This window comes from Poecilia reticulata, chromosome 21 (assembly GCF_904066995.2).
Source record: "Poecilia reticulata chromosome 21, P_reticulata-male-v2, whole genome shotgun sequence".
Taxonomy (NCBI): Eukaryota; Metazoa; Chordata; class Actinopteri; order Cyprinodontiformes; family Poeciliidae; genus Poecilia; species Poecilia reticulata.
The window spans coordinates 14,507,268-14,524,519 of NC_088850.1; the positions used below are offsets into that span (position 1 = coordinate 14,507,268).

The following is a 17,252-nucleotide window of genomic DNA, read 5'->3' on the forward strand; positions in this document are numbered from 1 at the left end:
ATATATATATTTTTGTAGATTTTATACAAATCTTTTTAAGTAGTGAACTGACAAATTACAATAATGTATTGAAATTAGTTAATTATGCTTAAAATGTAGAAAAAAACCATTTAAATAATGTAACGTCAACGTTTAGTTCCAAAATGTCTTTTAAAATGTAATACTGAGAAACAATTTGTGTTTTATCATCAAAGTGACTGAGAAATTATGAAATATAACTCCAAAAGCTATTCTATGCAGACAGTTTCTTTGCAGTTTGCATCTTTCTTTAATGTGTCTTTTATATTCATTAGCCAGTACCAACAAAATGATACTTATAATACTAGTGTGCAAATGCCTAACTTAATTACTAGAATCACACATTAACATGATATTCTGAAGGAATAGCAGTCATCCCACTTTTACTTTTTAAATAAACCTTTGATCAATAGAGAAACAGTGCTTGATCAATGAACTACTGATTGGCTAAGCAAATGTCAACACATCAGAAATTCTTCCACTCAGTTATTATCCGAGTTTAAACAAGTTAAATCAATCAATTTTGACCTGGAGGTTATACAGAACATAGATGCATCATTCAGCAGATGTACACTTTCCCACAGACTCTTTTTCCGATGTTACCAGCTTAGACACTTTCTTCAGGCCCATCTCTACAATGTGGCAGACAAATTGGTCACCAACAAGGCTGCTGTTTCTTATCTCACAACCATCATGAAAAAGTCATAATCTCCTTTATTTATGGCAAATTATGCTGAGAAACTAATACAAATCTGCATGGAAGATACAATCAACTTTTCCGCTTTAGATGATATTTGGGATTCAGTTCCTACTATATTAATTGTGCAGGCTACTCTTACAACTACAATATGAGATGTTAAGCTCATTTAACCAAACTCAGTTAGCCATCTGCTAGGGTTTTAATCCTTGCCATGACTCTGACACTTAACCTTTTACGTTCTCTATTTTGAATACAGTGGGTGAGCAAGTATAGTTTAGATGAGATGAAGACTGTTGCCCTGCTACACAGACTCTGTGGAGTTTAAACATTATGCCTTGGTTACGTTGTAAAAAAATAAAAAATAAAATAAAAAAGCGCAGGCAGCTCCAGCATCGTGAAGATCCCTAACTTTCCATGGTACAGGTAGATGTGAGTCGGTATCAGGTAACAGGTTTGGTTTGAAACAGTCTGGAGGAGTCACTATTTGTATATTTATTGCCTCAACTGCCAATTTTTTTTGTTTGTTTGTTTTTTTGTATGTTTTGGCACTGGAATGGGGTTTTGGTTCTGAACATTCCAGTTTTAAAGAAAAAAAAAAAAGCTCTAAATATGAATAATTTCAGAAAAACAAAGCAATTACTCAAGTTTAATAATTAGTTTTGATTGACTAGAATGTCACTTAAATTGGCACATTCCAAACATTCAAAACACTGTAAAATAATTTGAAACGCAAAGACTAAATATAATTTATTAATAGTGTAAATGTAATGTAATTAGCCACAAGATAAAACAAAGTATGTTACATGTTTGTTACATACATCAATGGAATTATAAACACAGATTTACATTCCAACTCTTGCAGCATTCTTAGATATCCTTGTGTTTTAAGGCTATAGGCTTAAATGTGGAGTATGATGACATCATGCTCCTTAATATCAACAAATAAAAAGTTAATGAGTCATTTATGTCATTGGTGAGAGTAAGGCAAGCTCTGTGTTCACCTGAAGAAGAAATTCATGACTGCAACAAATGATGTTACCAAACGGATTCTACATGCTACATTTACACAAAAGAAAATGTAAAAGTGTTTCTGTTATTTGAGAATGTCACCTATGTTTCTTGGCACTATTTAGAAAAGACCACAGGTTTGTTTGTTCTGATGCCATCAGAGTGGGACCTATTGCATGACTTTGCAAAAAATGTAATGCAGTTTTCTAATAGTCATGATTATTTTGCAGTGGTGTTTGAATTTATTGGTTTGCGTACCTTTTTGCTGCTAACATAAGTGGCAGAGTTTAGAAAAATATGTTGAAAAACAACTCTGTACAAGAAAAGTGGAGCAAAGCTACCATTGCCCTTAAATCTGTTTGCATGTAAATTGAAATATTCAGGTGAAAAAAGTCAGGAAAGGTCATTCACTTGGTGCGGGAGAGCAGTTGTTCTCGGACCTGCTTTGCAGCTAGACTTGTTTTTCCCTTTCATGAAAAAGGTAAGCAGCTCTCCTTTTCCCTTGACAAATATGGGCCCTCTTCGAATGAAGCGGAAGCCGTATTCCTTCAGGATGTCATAGCAGTCCTCCACCACCTGATGGCAAAACAGGACAGATATTTACATGAATGCTATTCTGAAAACCTAAAACTTTCAAACTTACAGAATGTTGCATTGGTTTATTCAGTTGTCACTATGCATAATTGGGGGAGTTTATAAAACCAGAAAAATCCTTATAAGCTTTTCCTTCAAAATGATATTTAGCTTGTGATCACCCATACATAAAGAAATATTTAAGGGTTTAGCTTTAGCTTTACGGTTAGGATTGTTAATATTTGACATTTAGAAATGATGGTTTAAGGTTAGGGAAATGGTGGGTGGTAAAGGTAATTTGAAGATCAATTGTCCCATTCGACATTGAAAGATGCCTGTCCATGTTTGAGCTACCTGGATGTTGCCCATCACTCCAGTTGACTCCATTCTACTGGCCACATTGACTGTGTTACCCCAGATGTCGTAGTGAGGTTTACGGGCTCCAATTACTCCAGCCAGAACAGCTCCTTTATTCAAACCTGAAGGAATCGACATGAAAAGATCGTAAAAATGTGCAAAAACTCAAAAAGAGAGGCACATTCTTTTAGGTTCACTGACCGATCCGTAGCATGAAGTTGTTAAAGGATTGCTTGTTGAGGTTATCAAGAGTGACCTTCATGGCCAGGGCAAAATCTGCCAGCTCAGACAGGTGCTGCCAGCGTTCAATGAGCGACTGGTCTTCTGGCTGTCAAACAACGGAATGCAACTTTGTTGTCACTTTGTGTGGCACAAATTGGAGTATGTAGATAAAAACAAGACAGGATCACACCTTACGGCTGCCATATCCATTGGTGTTGCTTTCGGGCGTTAGTCCAGAGGCAGCCATGTATGTGCTTCCTATCGTCTTGATCTTTGTGATACACCTGAACTCATCTCGGTCCAATAACTGGTGAGCAAAAGAGGTATTTGCTATTCATAATTTAGGTGTTACAGAAATAACAATCAATCTATCCATCCATCTGTTACTCTATCCGTGACTATTCCCCTTTATCATTGCATTGTTGCAGGGTACAAAAAACATTTTTAATATAGTTCTCTGATCACATGGTTACATTCATGTGACCTCTCTTCTTAGCATAAACGGTAGAGGTCATTTGAATTGTTTGGCTTCATGGCATGGACTTGTTGCTTAAGCATGATCCATAAATATTCCATGTGGTTGAGGTCAGGGGGTCAGTCAATAAGCTTAATGTTATTGACTGACATTAAGCCAAATGTGGTATTATTGTCCTGCTCAACACTCAGTTGTGTCCAAGTTTTATCCAGTTATTGGTTGATATAAGGTGAGATTGTATAGTTTAAAGGTCCTCTAATTTCATTATTTTATATTACTAAAAAACATGTTAAATGCACCAGTACCACTGACAGCAAACTAAACCCTTGTCATGATGTTACTACCACCAGATTGCTTGACAATCCGCATATAATTTTGATGTGATTTGACTCTACTATCCACAAAGCCTTTTCATTGTGGCTAAAGAGATTATGGCGTTAAATAGGAGCATTGTAGTCTGTATTTCTAATATGTGATTGTCAAAAACCTGTGCAAAAAAATTGCCAGGACCTTTATTCATTGCTAAAAGGTATATGGTTTCTCTTGAACTTTATAAAACACATTTTAGCAAGCTTTAGTGGGGCTGCATGTACAGTTTTGACCCTATGTGAAATGAGTAGAAATCCACTGTAAATTCAAACCTCTGCAAGTAAAAACTTTTTTACTGTTTAATCACTGCACCCTTTGAAAAAAAAAATGCAAATAAATCATTCATGTCCATTATGATAGGACACCACAACTCACACTGTCAAAATCTGAAATGATCTCATTGAGGATCCTGAGACACTCGATGCCTCCGTTGTTGATGCCCTCTTCAGTGTAGAAATCAGAAAAGTTAGGAATGGAGGCAAACATCACACCAATTTCATCGTAAGACTGACTGTACAGCTCCTGCAACAAAAAATAATTACATTAAAGTAGCTTGTGCTGACTTTTATGACGATGCATATTTTTTGTATTTCAGAAGATTAAATATGTAATTATAGAACAAACCACAAGATGGCACTGAAATGCAATGGATTGCATAGTAATAGGATCTAAGGTGTTTTATAACACATTGATTGCATTTTAAAAGAATGGCAAAGAAAAACACAATGTAGGTAAAAACAAACATGTTATATTCCCAAATGGATTGGATGCACTGCAGGATGCATGCATAAAAAAAAATTACTTTAATTTATTTCTATTAAACTGATCTGTTAGTTTTGTTGTAAGCAAACCAACTCAGATCTATCATGCCATTGATTCATTAGATTCTTGTACACATTCATTTGCAAGGAACCTTGTAATCTTCACCACATATTCTGTGTAGCTTTTTCTGTGGAATAAAAGTTACTCATTTTATTTCACTTTTTGTTTATTTCATTGCTAGGCTAGTGATGAGTTACACCTTGAGCAGCACTTTGATCAACTATTTTGTTATACTGTTGTTTTAAATGTGCTTTGGAAATAAAGTTGGACTTGACTTGGCTTTATTTGTACCTCGTCTCTCATTTTAGTGCCCAGAAAGTGTTTGGCCACATGCTCTGGCAGCATGTTGGTCACCAGTGCCTCGTTCCAGCGCCTCATCTCGAACACCCGCTCCTTCTGGTCATGAACCCCGATCTTCCACAAGAACAGCTTCCTGGACTGACGCTCCAGCTACACAAATGCAAGTTTGGAAGAAGGGAAGTCATAAAACAAGAATATTTTCGAAATCAGCAGTGAAAGTGTTGTTAAGTCATCCCCTAGTTTTACTCACATGGCGAGCAAAGAAGTAAAAGCTTATCATCATGACGATAATCATCATTGTCATGAGATACTTTGATGGCACTATGTGTGTTCTGAAAATACATGGAGAGGGACAACATTAGAAATGACACGTGCACACCCCACTAAAAATCCATAGCAACATGCAGGAACAGGCAAAAAAAAAAGTCTTGCATCAATATTCCCCTCTTCCTTACCTGTAGGTGGCAAACTGTATAAAATCATACAAGTCGTATATGTCACTCCAGCTGTAGATATTTACTGCTCCTGTTGCTGTGACAACTAACACCATGAGGCCCAGTTTGATCAGGTGGCTGACCTGAACCAACATGGCAGTTGCGATGAGTGACATCACAGCCATGAAGCTGTAATACTTTGGATTTTCCGCACAGCCTCGGTCGCCAAGAGACTCCAGCATCGGGCCAAAGGTACTGTTAAAGAGCCTCAGTGAAGGTGGGACACAACTCAGCTGGAAAAACCAAAGATACAGAGAACATTGACAACAGGAGTAACGGGTGTTAATTCATATAAAAAAATTTACTGAAAAGCATTAAATCGTCTGACACTAATTAGTTTATATTCTTTACATTACAAACTAAAATTACTTATACTTATACCTTTAATGTCAGAAAGACATTAAATATATAAAAAAAACAATTAAAACATCCATCCATCCATTTTCTTTCACACTTGTCCCTCAGTGGGGTCAGGAGGTTTGCTGGTGCCTATCTCCAGCTGGTGTGCCGGGCGAGAGGCAGGAGTCACCCTGGACAGGTTGCCAGTCTGTCGCAGCTAGGGGCAATTTGGAGAGGCCAATTAACTTGACAGTCATGTTTTTGGACTGTGGGAGGAAACCGGAGTGCCCGGAGAAAACCCACGCATGCACAGGGAGAACATGCAAACTCCATGCAGAAAGACCGGGGCTGGGAATCGAACCCAGAACTTTCTTGCTGCAAGGAAACAGCTCTACCAACTGCACCACTGTGCAGCCCCCAATTAAAACATCTAGCTGAAAAAAAAAAAACTCTAGAAGAAACTCAAGTAAGTTTTACTTGGGACATAATTTCACCACAAGTAGTTATGGGATAATGAGCTTATTTCCTTCCCCTGCGGAAAAGGTAATTACCTCCCTAGACCTTAGTCAACTGGTATGTGTTTACATGCAAAGCCATTTTGGGTGTTATCCCTGTTGAGGCGACATACCTTTTAACAAATAAATGTGAAACTTACAATCTGCGATTATGTCAGTAATGCAACAACTTAACTAGATGAGAAAGTATTTAGGTTTCTGGCATCAAATGTATGAACTAAATAACAAATTTAGCTACTGTGAAACTGTTGGAATCCACCTCATTTGTGTGCAAATGATTTTAATACAAACAATTCTTAATATTCTTCATCTTTTGTTGCTAAATGTAATGTATTTTTGTTGCTGTCCTCTTGCCCAGCTGTCCTGATCTAAATGGGAATAACTCGATTAGATAAATGTTATAAATATCTCTTTTTTTTTTTTTTTGGCAAAAAGATCAAATCTGTGTATACATTCATGTCTTCCATTGCACTTTCCATTGGGTTGTCCTGCTTCTGAGAAGTCATTGAAAAATACATTCAACCCTTAAACCTTTTTTGCCCCAATTTGTAAAGTATAGGGTTTATATGGTAGTGTTTAGGCCACAATACCTGGTATAGCCCCATAGCAAATTCTAAATCAAGTTGCAACATTACATACACATAGTTGCACGTTTTGAAGATGGACTGTCATCCATGCCTGTCCACCAAGACACAAAAATGAAGGTTCATTCTTGCATCTACGTGACAAAACTCAGCAGTGTGTGTAGCAGGTTTCCCTGTGAGGCTGTGACAAATTAGGCAGCAGGCAGCAAGACAGACAGCTAATGGACTCCGGTGGGAGCATGCAGTGAAAAGTGTAGCAGGCAGTGATAACCTGATGATGGGAAAGTGGAAACTCACTAATGGAAATCAACACACACACAGACAACACAACCGTTTGGAATGGTGACATTTTTCAGTTCTGAATAAATGGAGATAAAAGTGTACAACATAAAAATGGATTCATTCCTTTGATTGCAACAGTCAGCATCCACAGAGATTCTGCTTTTGTCAAGATGTCCTTCGGTCTTACCATATCGGCTATTACGGCCATGGTTAGAACAAATATGGCTGCCATCGCCCACGTGTTCCGAGCCCACCGTGTGCGGTCGATCCACATTGAGAAGGAAACCAACCTCTTAGAGAACATCTGTAAAAAGCAAACCATAAATAACACAAATCAAGAAATGGAAAAATTGAAAAGGGAATTTTCTGTGTTTACAGTAAAAAAAAGAAAAAAAAATCAGGCTTGTGGTTAAGAATGATGAATAGATTAATACTCAATTTCTCACCCTAGGAAAGATTGCAGCTAGGGAGCAAACTGTGAGAATAAGCAACAACAGCTGGCCAACAGCGAGAGTCACGTAGTTGACGACCAACCTGGGTAAAGAACGCACAAAACAATTCAAATCACTACAAAAGTAATGAGTGCTCATCAGTTCCAAATAAATGGAGAATTAGTTACTTGCAACAACATTCAGCGACTAAACACCAACTCACAGCGGGTCAATAAACACTTCCATTGCTGTGATGAAAAAGAGCACAATGACACAGCAGCTGAAGGCCGCGCCACTTCTCTTCTCCTTCTCTGAGGAGTAGTGCTCCTCCAGCTTTCCATCCACAAAGCGCAGGGAAACGGGGTTGATTTGATCCTTCATTCTGTTTCAAAACAACACAACTCAACACCGGATACTGGGAGAGAATGTATAAAAAATGGCATCCACATAGGGAGGACAAACATGCCACATGTTTGCTTGAAAAGTTCACTAAATAATTGATGACGCATCTTACATTTGCTGAGATTCTCTGTCCAGAAGTTCCTGCTGCAGTCGTCTATTGATTGCTTGTTCGTCAGCCATTTTATTTCTCTGAGATTGTTTGCAACAAATCAGAAATAAAATGTGCATGTAAGGTTATCAAGCTACCTCATAGATTTTATTTATTATTTTATTTTAATGCCAAGGTTGCGTTCAACCTTGGCATTAAGGTTGAACGCAACCTTAATGCCAAGTTTAATGTCTGTTTTTTGTAGACAACAAAAAACAGACATACAATTTTATCTACCTCCTGTTTAGGGCTAGTCAGCATTGACTGAGGGGAGACTGTGTTCCCATTGGTTATCGTTGTATTGATCACCTGATCTGAAATTCTGCTGGTCAGTGCCCCAGGTGTCTGAGGTAAAAAATAAAAAATAAAAAAATTTAAAAAAGGGATATTTATATGCGACATTAAAACCCATTTTTGTTTATTTTCATCTTTACTACAGGCCAGCATCAATGTTCTTTTAAGCTAAAAAATAACTTACGGTTCCATTGAGTCCATTTGCTTCCTGTTTGGGTTTGAGAACCAGGTAAGTGTCAATTCCTTTCTCAAGCAGGTACTCGCACCTCTCTCCCCCATTTCCAGCCTCTACCTCGAATTCCCCATGCAGACTGTCCTTAGTGCTCTGGGAAATGTGCACTCTCCTGTGCAGCGTATAAATGTTTTAAGACACAAGGAGTTAACTGCTAGGCGTAAGACCTTAGTTTTATTTTCCTACCCAGGGATTCCTCCAGACTCCATCTTATTGGCCACAGTGACATCTGTTGACCAAACATCAAACTGCCAGCGCTTCTGACCGAGGACGCCGCCGAGCACAGTGCCTGTGTGAACACCCACGCGCATGTCCACGTCGGTTTTTGTCTTTTCGCGCACGTACCTGTTGAAATAGAGGAAGAATTATTTTCTACACCCATTTGACTGTTCCCACCATACTCCAATACTCTGATATTGAGAGCAGAACTCTGCACCTCATTATTTGCTGGCAAATTTCCCCCTGTTATATGAGATCATTTTTGCATTATCTCCATATTAGGGAAGCAGAGAACCATTTTCTTTTTCACTTTACACTATTTTTCAAAGGAAGCACTACTTACGAAATAGCCTCCACCATTGAAAGGCCCATCATAATAGAGCAAACAGCATGGTCTTCCCTGAAGTCTGGCAGACCACAGATGCAGTAGTAACAGTCTCCAAGAATCTTAATTCTCAGTTGGTGATGTTGCTGCGAAACAGCAAAAACATTTAATTTGCAAAAGTCTCTATAAAAAGAGATTGGACATTAAGAAACAATTATCTACACAGGGACTCTGATTAAACTTGGCGTCTTAGGTTTGTGCAAATTCATAGAGGTTTCAGTGGGTTTTGTAGATTTTTTTTGTGTAGATAAATCTATTGAGAATGCACAACCAATTAAAAATTAAAATGAGTGTACAACTTCTATTCTGATCGAAAAACTGCAGCTACAAAAATAACACACTGACATTTTCAAAATGTAACCTTTCAATGACTGTACTCTGTTGACTGTGTGTTGGGTTTTTATTCAGCCATTGGCAAGCCTGCTATAAAAAGATCAAGGATGCCTATTTTAGGCAAATTTTACAGGTTTTTAATAGGATTTCAGTCTGGACACAAGATGGGGAAGAAGAAAGTATGATTTTGTTGACCAAAAATGCTTTATTTTTTGACATGCCTTCCATAAAACCGGTTGACATTGATAGCATTTAATGGTTATCTTAACATTTTGTCAAGACAAAATATCAACAGAAACATAAAAGAAGACAAAGGAAAAAATAACCTTGTCGCCAACAATTTCAATAACTTCAAGCATATCTATAAACAAAGATCTCAGAACAAAGGCACAAGTATTCTTACTGATCACTCTTTTTTAGCTGTTGCGCAAGGTTGAAAGTACTGGAAACAAGGCCTGTCAAAATACAGGAAAAATCAGTCCTTCGTAATAAAAGTAAAAAAACCCCATCCAAAAACAAAAATTAAAGCAACAGATTTTGAGTTCTACTGTTTCGTGATCAAGATATCTAGACAGTTTATGTGAATCTGTTATAACTGTATATTCTTTACTATGGTGTCTTCTAAAACCTGGTTACGCTAGTAAGACACTGGGCAGTATTATGCACAGAAGTCATGCACTTCAGAGGATGTTGTTTTACTTTCTGGCTGCACATTTGTCTGCTTGCAAATATGCTTGTGTGAATATTAGTTTTATATTAGTTTGATTATTTGCTTAATTTTCAATTTCCTAATCGAGACAATAACGTCTCCATTAAAGACTGGGAATTGGTGACTCTCTTTGTGGCTAGCAGAATCATATGAAATTTTCAGCTTGGGAAAGCAGAAGTCAGACTGCTAAATAAAAAGGACACCTTAAAAATACTTCAGTTGCATTTATTTTAAAAGCATTACTATTGATAACAATGATTTTGCAACAGGTGATTGTTTTTCTAAATGTAACAGTGCAAAGACAGAATTTTTTGTTACTGTTTGAAGGTTAAGATTGTTCTACTGCATACAAAGATTCTTTTAAAACATAGGCAGTAGGGTGCCAATAACTGTTTACAGCACTAAACGAAACATGATTAAGGTAATTCACTCATTGCCGATACTCACTGAGGCCAGTTTATCGAAGCGGGCAAACAGTTCGTTGAGCAGCTTCACCAGCTCTTGTGCACTACAGGCTGAGGATAACTGGGTGAAGCCCACGATGTCTGCAAACAGTATACTGAAACAAAAAGGCATATACAGAGAAACAACATGACCTCCAGCAAACATCTTTCATTTACAAAAATCACAACTCTTGGGTAGCATTAAAGTTGATTTTGTGAGCCAGACCTGACGTTTTCATGGCGGTACATGTACATGGTGTTGAACTGCTGCTGCTGCTGGACCTCGTTTTGATTGGCCTGGTTCTTCATGCCCTGCAGCATCTCGTCTGCAATATGCTTCGGCAGGATGGAGAGCAACAGTTCCTCCTACATGGGGGTGGAGGGGAAGGGAAAGGTGTGCGTGTTCAATTAACGTGAAACAGAAAAAGACTTCTGAGGGCCCAACATGTAAAGCTATTAATCAGTGGTTCTGAAAATATTCTGGTCAGGTTGACATATTTCTTCTCTCTTTTTTTTTAAATCACTAAACATGTTATTTAGGATTTAGTTTGCAACGCTCTATTTTTTTTAAGCTACAAGGAAGACAGCTGTTTCAAAGTTTAAATGTTTTTCAATTTGCTTCACAGATTTCAACATTCAAGAATTTTATTGAGATTTGATGTTACAGACCAACAAAACAGCACAACGTATTGCACAGTTGTTAAGTGGAAGAGGAAATATAACACATGGTTTTCAAATCATTTTACAAATAAAAAAAAATTGAAGTGTGATAAGCACTTGTATTCACTGGATTCTGACTAGGCCATTCTAACATATAAACATGCTTTGACATTTCTACATAAGTAGATGCAACAGAAACAAAACGCAACACTAAATGTAAAACTGTAAAGCTGAATTAAAATAAATATTTGATAAGCTAATCAGCTTATATGGTATGTTGCCCAAGAGACACAAACCATATCTGCATTTATTGCCCAACAGCTAAGATGACATTATTTTCACAAGTCCCTGATGACCGATCCACTGATGAAAACAACGGCCTGTCTAATCAACCTATTAGCCAGGAGCAGAGGAAAACACCGGGCAATTAAGGAGCACAGGGCATTCTGTCATTATCTGATCTATTTGGGTGCAGGTTCATGGAAAAATGCATAAAGAATGTCTCTATGACGTTAACAATTACACTGCATGTCGGTTAAGGTCACAATATTTGGATGAACGATAGGTTACGATTAGGAGGGAAGGCAGTGGCTAGGTTAGTTTAGGTTTCCTGAAGAGATGAGTGAAAGTCACATTGTTCTCCTGAGTCACGTTACCTGCTGGGTGCTCTGGTCCTCCAGAGTCAGTTTAACCTGCAGAGACTGACGAGCTTCCAAAAACGCTGTTCTGTACTTCCTGTCGGCCATGTAAAATGACATCACGCCCACCATGGCTGCACACAGGTACAGCATCACATTGGCCAGCAGCTGAAGAAAAAGAGGAAATGTCATCTTTTTCTTCCTGTAGTTAGGTGCTCTCCACACTTTGTCTGTAATAATATGATAATTTGCTGCTTTCAGCTGAATACTGATGGACTCCTAAATGTGAGAGTCATATCTATTGTTGATGAATGATAAATGCAGAATGTGTACCAGGGTGTATTGCAATTTTGATCAATGAAATATTATAAATAACAAATAAACACAGAGTCATGCAACATCTAAATTGTTGTGAAATTTTACTTCTCTCTTGCCACAGTTCGACTGTGACCTTTGGTGACACCTGCATTTCTTTACCTGTCTCATCAGCATGGGCCCCTGAAGGTTATCCCCAAACCTTTGAGCCACAGTGACCCCCAGTGTCAGGGTGTGTATCCCACCGGAGAGCGCTGCGAGGAGGACGAGGGGCAGCAGATTCAGCGGTAAGGTCAGAAAGCTGGAGAAGCTGAAGAAAGCCTGCCAGCCCACAGAGTCGCTTGCATCAGAGAATCGCTCGTAGTTCAGTCCCATGTAACACAAGACATGGATGGTGACCATCAGCCACAGCACATATGGCACTGCTCCTCGTGCCACAGGGGATGTAGGCAGTTTTTGAAACCAGCAGAGCAGGTAGAGAACTACATCCGCTGCCAGCCCCACAGCGGCGACCACCAACATGGCCAGTTTGTCCTCGGTGTACACCACCGCACACATAATGATAATGAAGCTGTTGAAGAGGGCTGCAAATAACACCAAGACCAGCAGGTTCTCTTCTCTCTGCCGACGAAAGTAGTTCTGGTAAAGCCTCTCCAACGACTCGGGGGTAAAGGTAAGTCGCACTGACCGGGGCAGGCAGCGGCAGCAGCCGGACTGGAGGACAGCCACATCCCGGGTACGGCTTGGATCACTGGGAGCCGGTCCTGAATACTCTGCAGAGCACTCGGTGGACTGCTCTGTGTTTGTTGTATTGACACGGTCCACAGACATGCTGCTCATTTAAAGGTACTCCATTTGGTTTCTCCGACGGTATTCCCAAATGTATGGCAAAATCCTCTGAAAAGACGCCAAAGTTTCAATCAAATGTATTAAAAAAAATTAAAATCAGTCCCTAGGTGAATATAAATGCATCATGAAAGGTTCTTACCTTTTATGACATTTAGGATCATTTGCTCATTCTTGTTTTTCCCAAACTAAAACTTTATAGTATAGTGAAAATATGACCTGAAGTATCCAAATCCTGTTGAATTTGCAGTAGAAAGGAGCCATGTGCAGCTACCCTTTTGAAAGTAATGCATGTTCAGAACAGGTAAACGGCATCACACAGTTGTGTCTAAAAAACAGAATCACTTCTCTGATGTTCTTCTGTGCTCTGATAAGTCCTCTGTTACCTCCCACCCCCAACATCTCCCACTGGTAAACAGCTAATCCTCTGTTACTGTTGTTAAGATGACACTAAAATCTCACAGTCATGTCTTGGGAAATGTGATGTGCGCAGAAGTGAGAAAAAGACAGAAGAGGGAGTCTCATTAAGTCATATGACAAAAAAAAAGTGTTTTTATTAATTCTCCATGATTTTACAAAAAAATATTTAAGTCCTGAAAAGGACACAAATACCAATGTTTACTGGTGGACAAAACTATATGGTTCTTATGACACACAAATACTAAATATCTATACAAAACAAAAAAAATATCATTTCTCTTTGTTGGAAAAATAACAGCAGCAGCAAAATGCTGGAATTTGATTCCAGTCGTAGAAACAGATGTAAACGCAGTCGTCATTCAGTCTCTGTGTGTGTTGGTTGTTGATGGTGATTTTCCTAGCATACCACTGAGAGCACTTCCCAAAGCCAACGCTATAGCCACCAGAACTCCTACGGTCCCCAGCGTCCCCAGAGCTGCCGTGCCTAAAGCTGCGGCCCCCAGAGCCCCGGCTCCAATAGGCGCCGCTGCTGCGGTGACCGTCTCCATGCCGATTCCTTTAATTAGCTCCGTCCCTGTGAGAAGCCCCTGCTGTAGCTTCACCTCAGTGTGGAACGGACTCTTTGGAGCACCCAAGATGAATGCCCCTACTGCAGTGATTGCCACTGTCATCAGCTCAGAGGTTGTCAGCTGTGTTGATGTCAGTCCTGGAACCTCGAGGGCTACAAGTACACCCAAGATAACGGAACCTAAAAGTACCAATGTTGAATTCCTAGACCCAAATGTTTGCTTTGCTGAAACACTCGCAGCACCCAGTGACACTCCTGCAGCAGTAGTTGCTCCTAAAGCTGCTCCAGAGCAGCTTCTCAGTCCTAAAGCAGGGCTCCAAAGTACAACAGCTCTCAGAGCTTGTGATGGACCGAGCAGTAAAGGAACAGCCAGGCACCAGTTTTAAGTCAAAAATAATTGTTTTTTATTTAACCCAAACAACACTTGGGTAAATAATAGAAAAAATGACAAAAATTGGGCCCATAAAAGAGGTCAAAGTAACAGACATCAACTCATAATAACTCAAACAAACAGACCTAACTAACACAGACAAAAGGGGAAACTTAAATACTGGCTGATCAGGCCACATACAACACACTAAGGGGAAAATACACAAAACCTAACTGAAACTAACAGAAAAATCCCATTCCCCCCCCTCTGGATGATGAGTAGTGGTATGAACCAATTTGCAGTCTCAGCTGGCTTGCTCCACCCCATCTCCACCTCTCTGCTCTCCTAAAGGATTGGAGCAGCCAGCCCTGAGGAAACTCAAAAACCAAACAAAGGTTAAATCAAGCATAACACAACAATGTAGACTAAAATGTGCGCACTTATTCCAGAATACAATGCCATGTGTTGCCTTCTAAACAAAAACCAGTTATTCTGTAAATTGAATCCTAGACTTAAAGAAACCCAAATATAAGTGAGGTGAACCCATTTGTAGTGAGAGTGAATGTGAACCTGTTGCGTGTGGTGAAAGTGAATGTTACCACATTTGTGTGGCTGTCACTGCAGCCATCACACACTCCCCCTCTTCAGATCTCTCGCTGGGACAGCGAGAGAGGCAGTCTGCGATGCAGTTGTCCTTGCCCGGGATATGGTGGATGGTGAATCGAAATGGTTGGATGGCAAGGTACCATCGCGTAATCCTTCCATTAGTATCTTTCATCTTCTCTATCCATTGGAGAGCTTTATGGTCGGTTTCTAAGGTAAACTCTCTGCCAAGAAGGTAGTACTTGAAGGAATCCAGGGCCCATTTAATGGCCAGTGCCTCTTTCTCAATGGTTGAGTATCGTACTTCCCTGGGAAACAGCTTGCGGCTAATAAAAGCCACTGGATGGCGCTCTCCAGGGGGTCCCTGCAACAGAACAGCTCCCAAACCTCTCTCAGAGGCATCAGTCTGTAGAATAAAAGATCTCTCAAAATCAGGGCTGTGCAGGACTGGACTCTTACTAAGAGATTGCCGTAGGTCTTGAAAAGCGGTTTTGGCCTCCTCTGTCCAGATGATCTTGATGGGGCTTCGGGAACCAGTGAGGTCCGTTAATAGCGCGGCCCTGGCCGAGAAATGAGGGATAAACGATGATAGAACCCTGCCATACCCAGAAAGGATCTTAACTGTTTTCTGGTCTCAGGCAGAGGGCAGGCCTCTATAGCGGTAATTTTATTTATTTGAGGCTTTATCACTCCATTTCCTATAACAAACCCCAGGTACTCAGTTTCAGTTTTGGCAATCACACACTTGGCTGGATTAATAGTCAACCCTGCAGACTGGAGGCGCTCCAACACCTTCTCCAGACATTTCAGGTGATCTTCCCAGGTAGAACTGAAAATGACTATGTCATCAAGGTAGGCTGCAGCAAAATCAGACATGTCAGACAGTACCTGATCCATCAGTCTCTGGAATGTTGCCGGGGCACCATGTAGTCCAAAGGGCATGACTTTAAACTGGAACAGGCCCCACGGTGTCCGGAAAGCAGTAAGCTCTTTTGACCGTGCCGTCAGAGGTACCTGCCAATAACCCTTGCAGAGATCTATGGTTGTTAAATATCTGGCCTTCCCAATCCGCTCCACCATGTCATCAATGCGGGGAGCTGGATATGAATCAAACTGTGTTATTCCATTCAAATACCTGAAATCAATGCAGAAACGTATGCTGCCATCCTTCTTTGGCACCAAAACCACTGGATGGCACCACTCGCTTCTTGATGGTTCAATGATTCCGAGTGACAGCATCAGATCGACTTCCTCTTTCAGTGAAACCAACAGACGCTCAGGTATTCTGTAACTCAACCTTCTCACAGACGCTCCATCTTTTAATACTATGTCATGCTGGACAAGGTCTGTTTTACCAGGATTTCCCTGAAACATATTTGAGTTGCACAGATTTCTCACCTGAGCCTGCCTTTCTTCCGAGAGGTGGTCCAGAACCAGTAATTGAGGTGAGGGCTTTGGCAGGTACTGGTTATCCTCTTCCTCCTCCTCTGTCACATCTTGAATAAGAAAAACATCTGCCTTTGGCCTCTCCACCCATTCTTTAAGCAGGTTGACATGGAGCACTCTGGTGGAACGGGGCTGATCTGGAATGGCAATCTTGTAGGTTGTGTGCCCCAGTTTGGTCTGGATTTCATACGGACCTTGCCATTTCGCCAACAGTTTACTGTCGGCACTGGGAAGGAGCACCAGCACTTTCTGGCCAGGACTGAAAGACCTCTGGCGCGCCGACTGGTCATACCAGTTTTTCTGATGTTTCTGTGCTTCTTCCTTATGAGCTTGGGCCAACGCCATCATCTTTTCCAGTCGTTCCCGCATCTGAACAACATAAGAGACAACATTTACAGCTTGAGATTTTTCCTTGTCACCCTCCCACGTCTCCCTTAACAGAGATAGGGGACCCCGGACCTCATAGCCATACAGCAATTCAAAGGGTGAAAAACCAGTAGAGGCCTGCGGCACTTCTCTATATGCAAAGAGAAGGTAAGGTAGCCACTGGTCCCAGTCTGTACCGGTTTCATCGACAAACTTGCGCAACATTTGCTTCAAGGTCTGATTGAAGCGCTCTGTCAGGCCATCTGTCTGAGGATGGTATGGAGTGGTCTTCAGGCTCTTAATTCCAAGGAGTTGGTACACCTGCTTCAACAAAGTGGACAGAAAATTAGTTCCACAGTCAGTGAG

The 17,252-nt window shown here is 40.2% G+C and overlaps 1 protein-coding gene across 1 annotated transcript; it reads right to left on the reverse strand.

Annotated features, from left to right (window-relative positions):
- Positions 1–1,452: 1,452 nt before the first annotated feature.
- On the reverse strand, positions 1,453–14,443 carry adcy3b (adenylate cyclase 3b). Its single transcript, XM_008398024.3, has 21 exons — positions 13,256–14,443; positions 12,430–13,164; positions 11,971–12,120; positions 10,881–11,020; positions 10,659–10,770; positions 9,128–9,255; positions 8,752–8,910; positions 8,518–8,677; positions 8,277–8,384; positions 8,004–8,080; positions 7,713–7,871; positions 7,505–7,592; positions 7,246–7,362; positions 5,300–5,571; positions 5,095–5,176; positions 4,836–4,994; positions 4,098–4,244; positions 3,069–3,185; positions 2,858–2,984; positions 2,654–2,778; positions 1,453–2,302 (listed from the first exon to the last, which is right to left on the reverse strand). The coding sequence occupies exons 2-21, from the start codon at positions 13,105–13,107 to the stop codon at positions 2,120–2,122; spliced, it is 3,288 nt and encodes a 1,095-aa protein (XP_008396246.2). The 5' UTR covers positions 13,108–13,164; positions 13,256–14,443; the 3' UTR covers positions 1,453–2,119.
- Between the last annotated feature and the right edge of the window lie 2,809 nt (positions 14,444–17,252).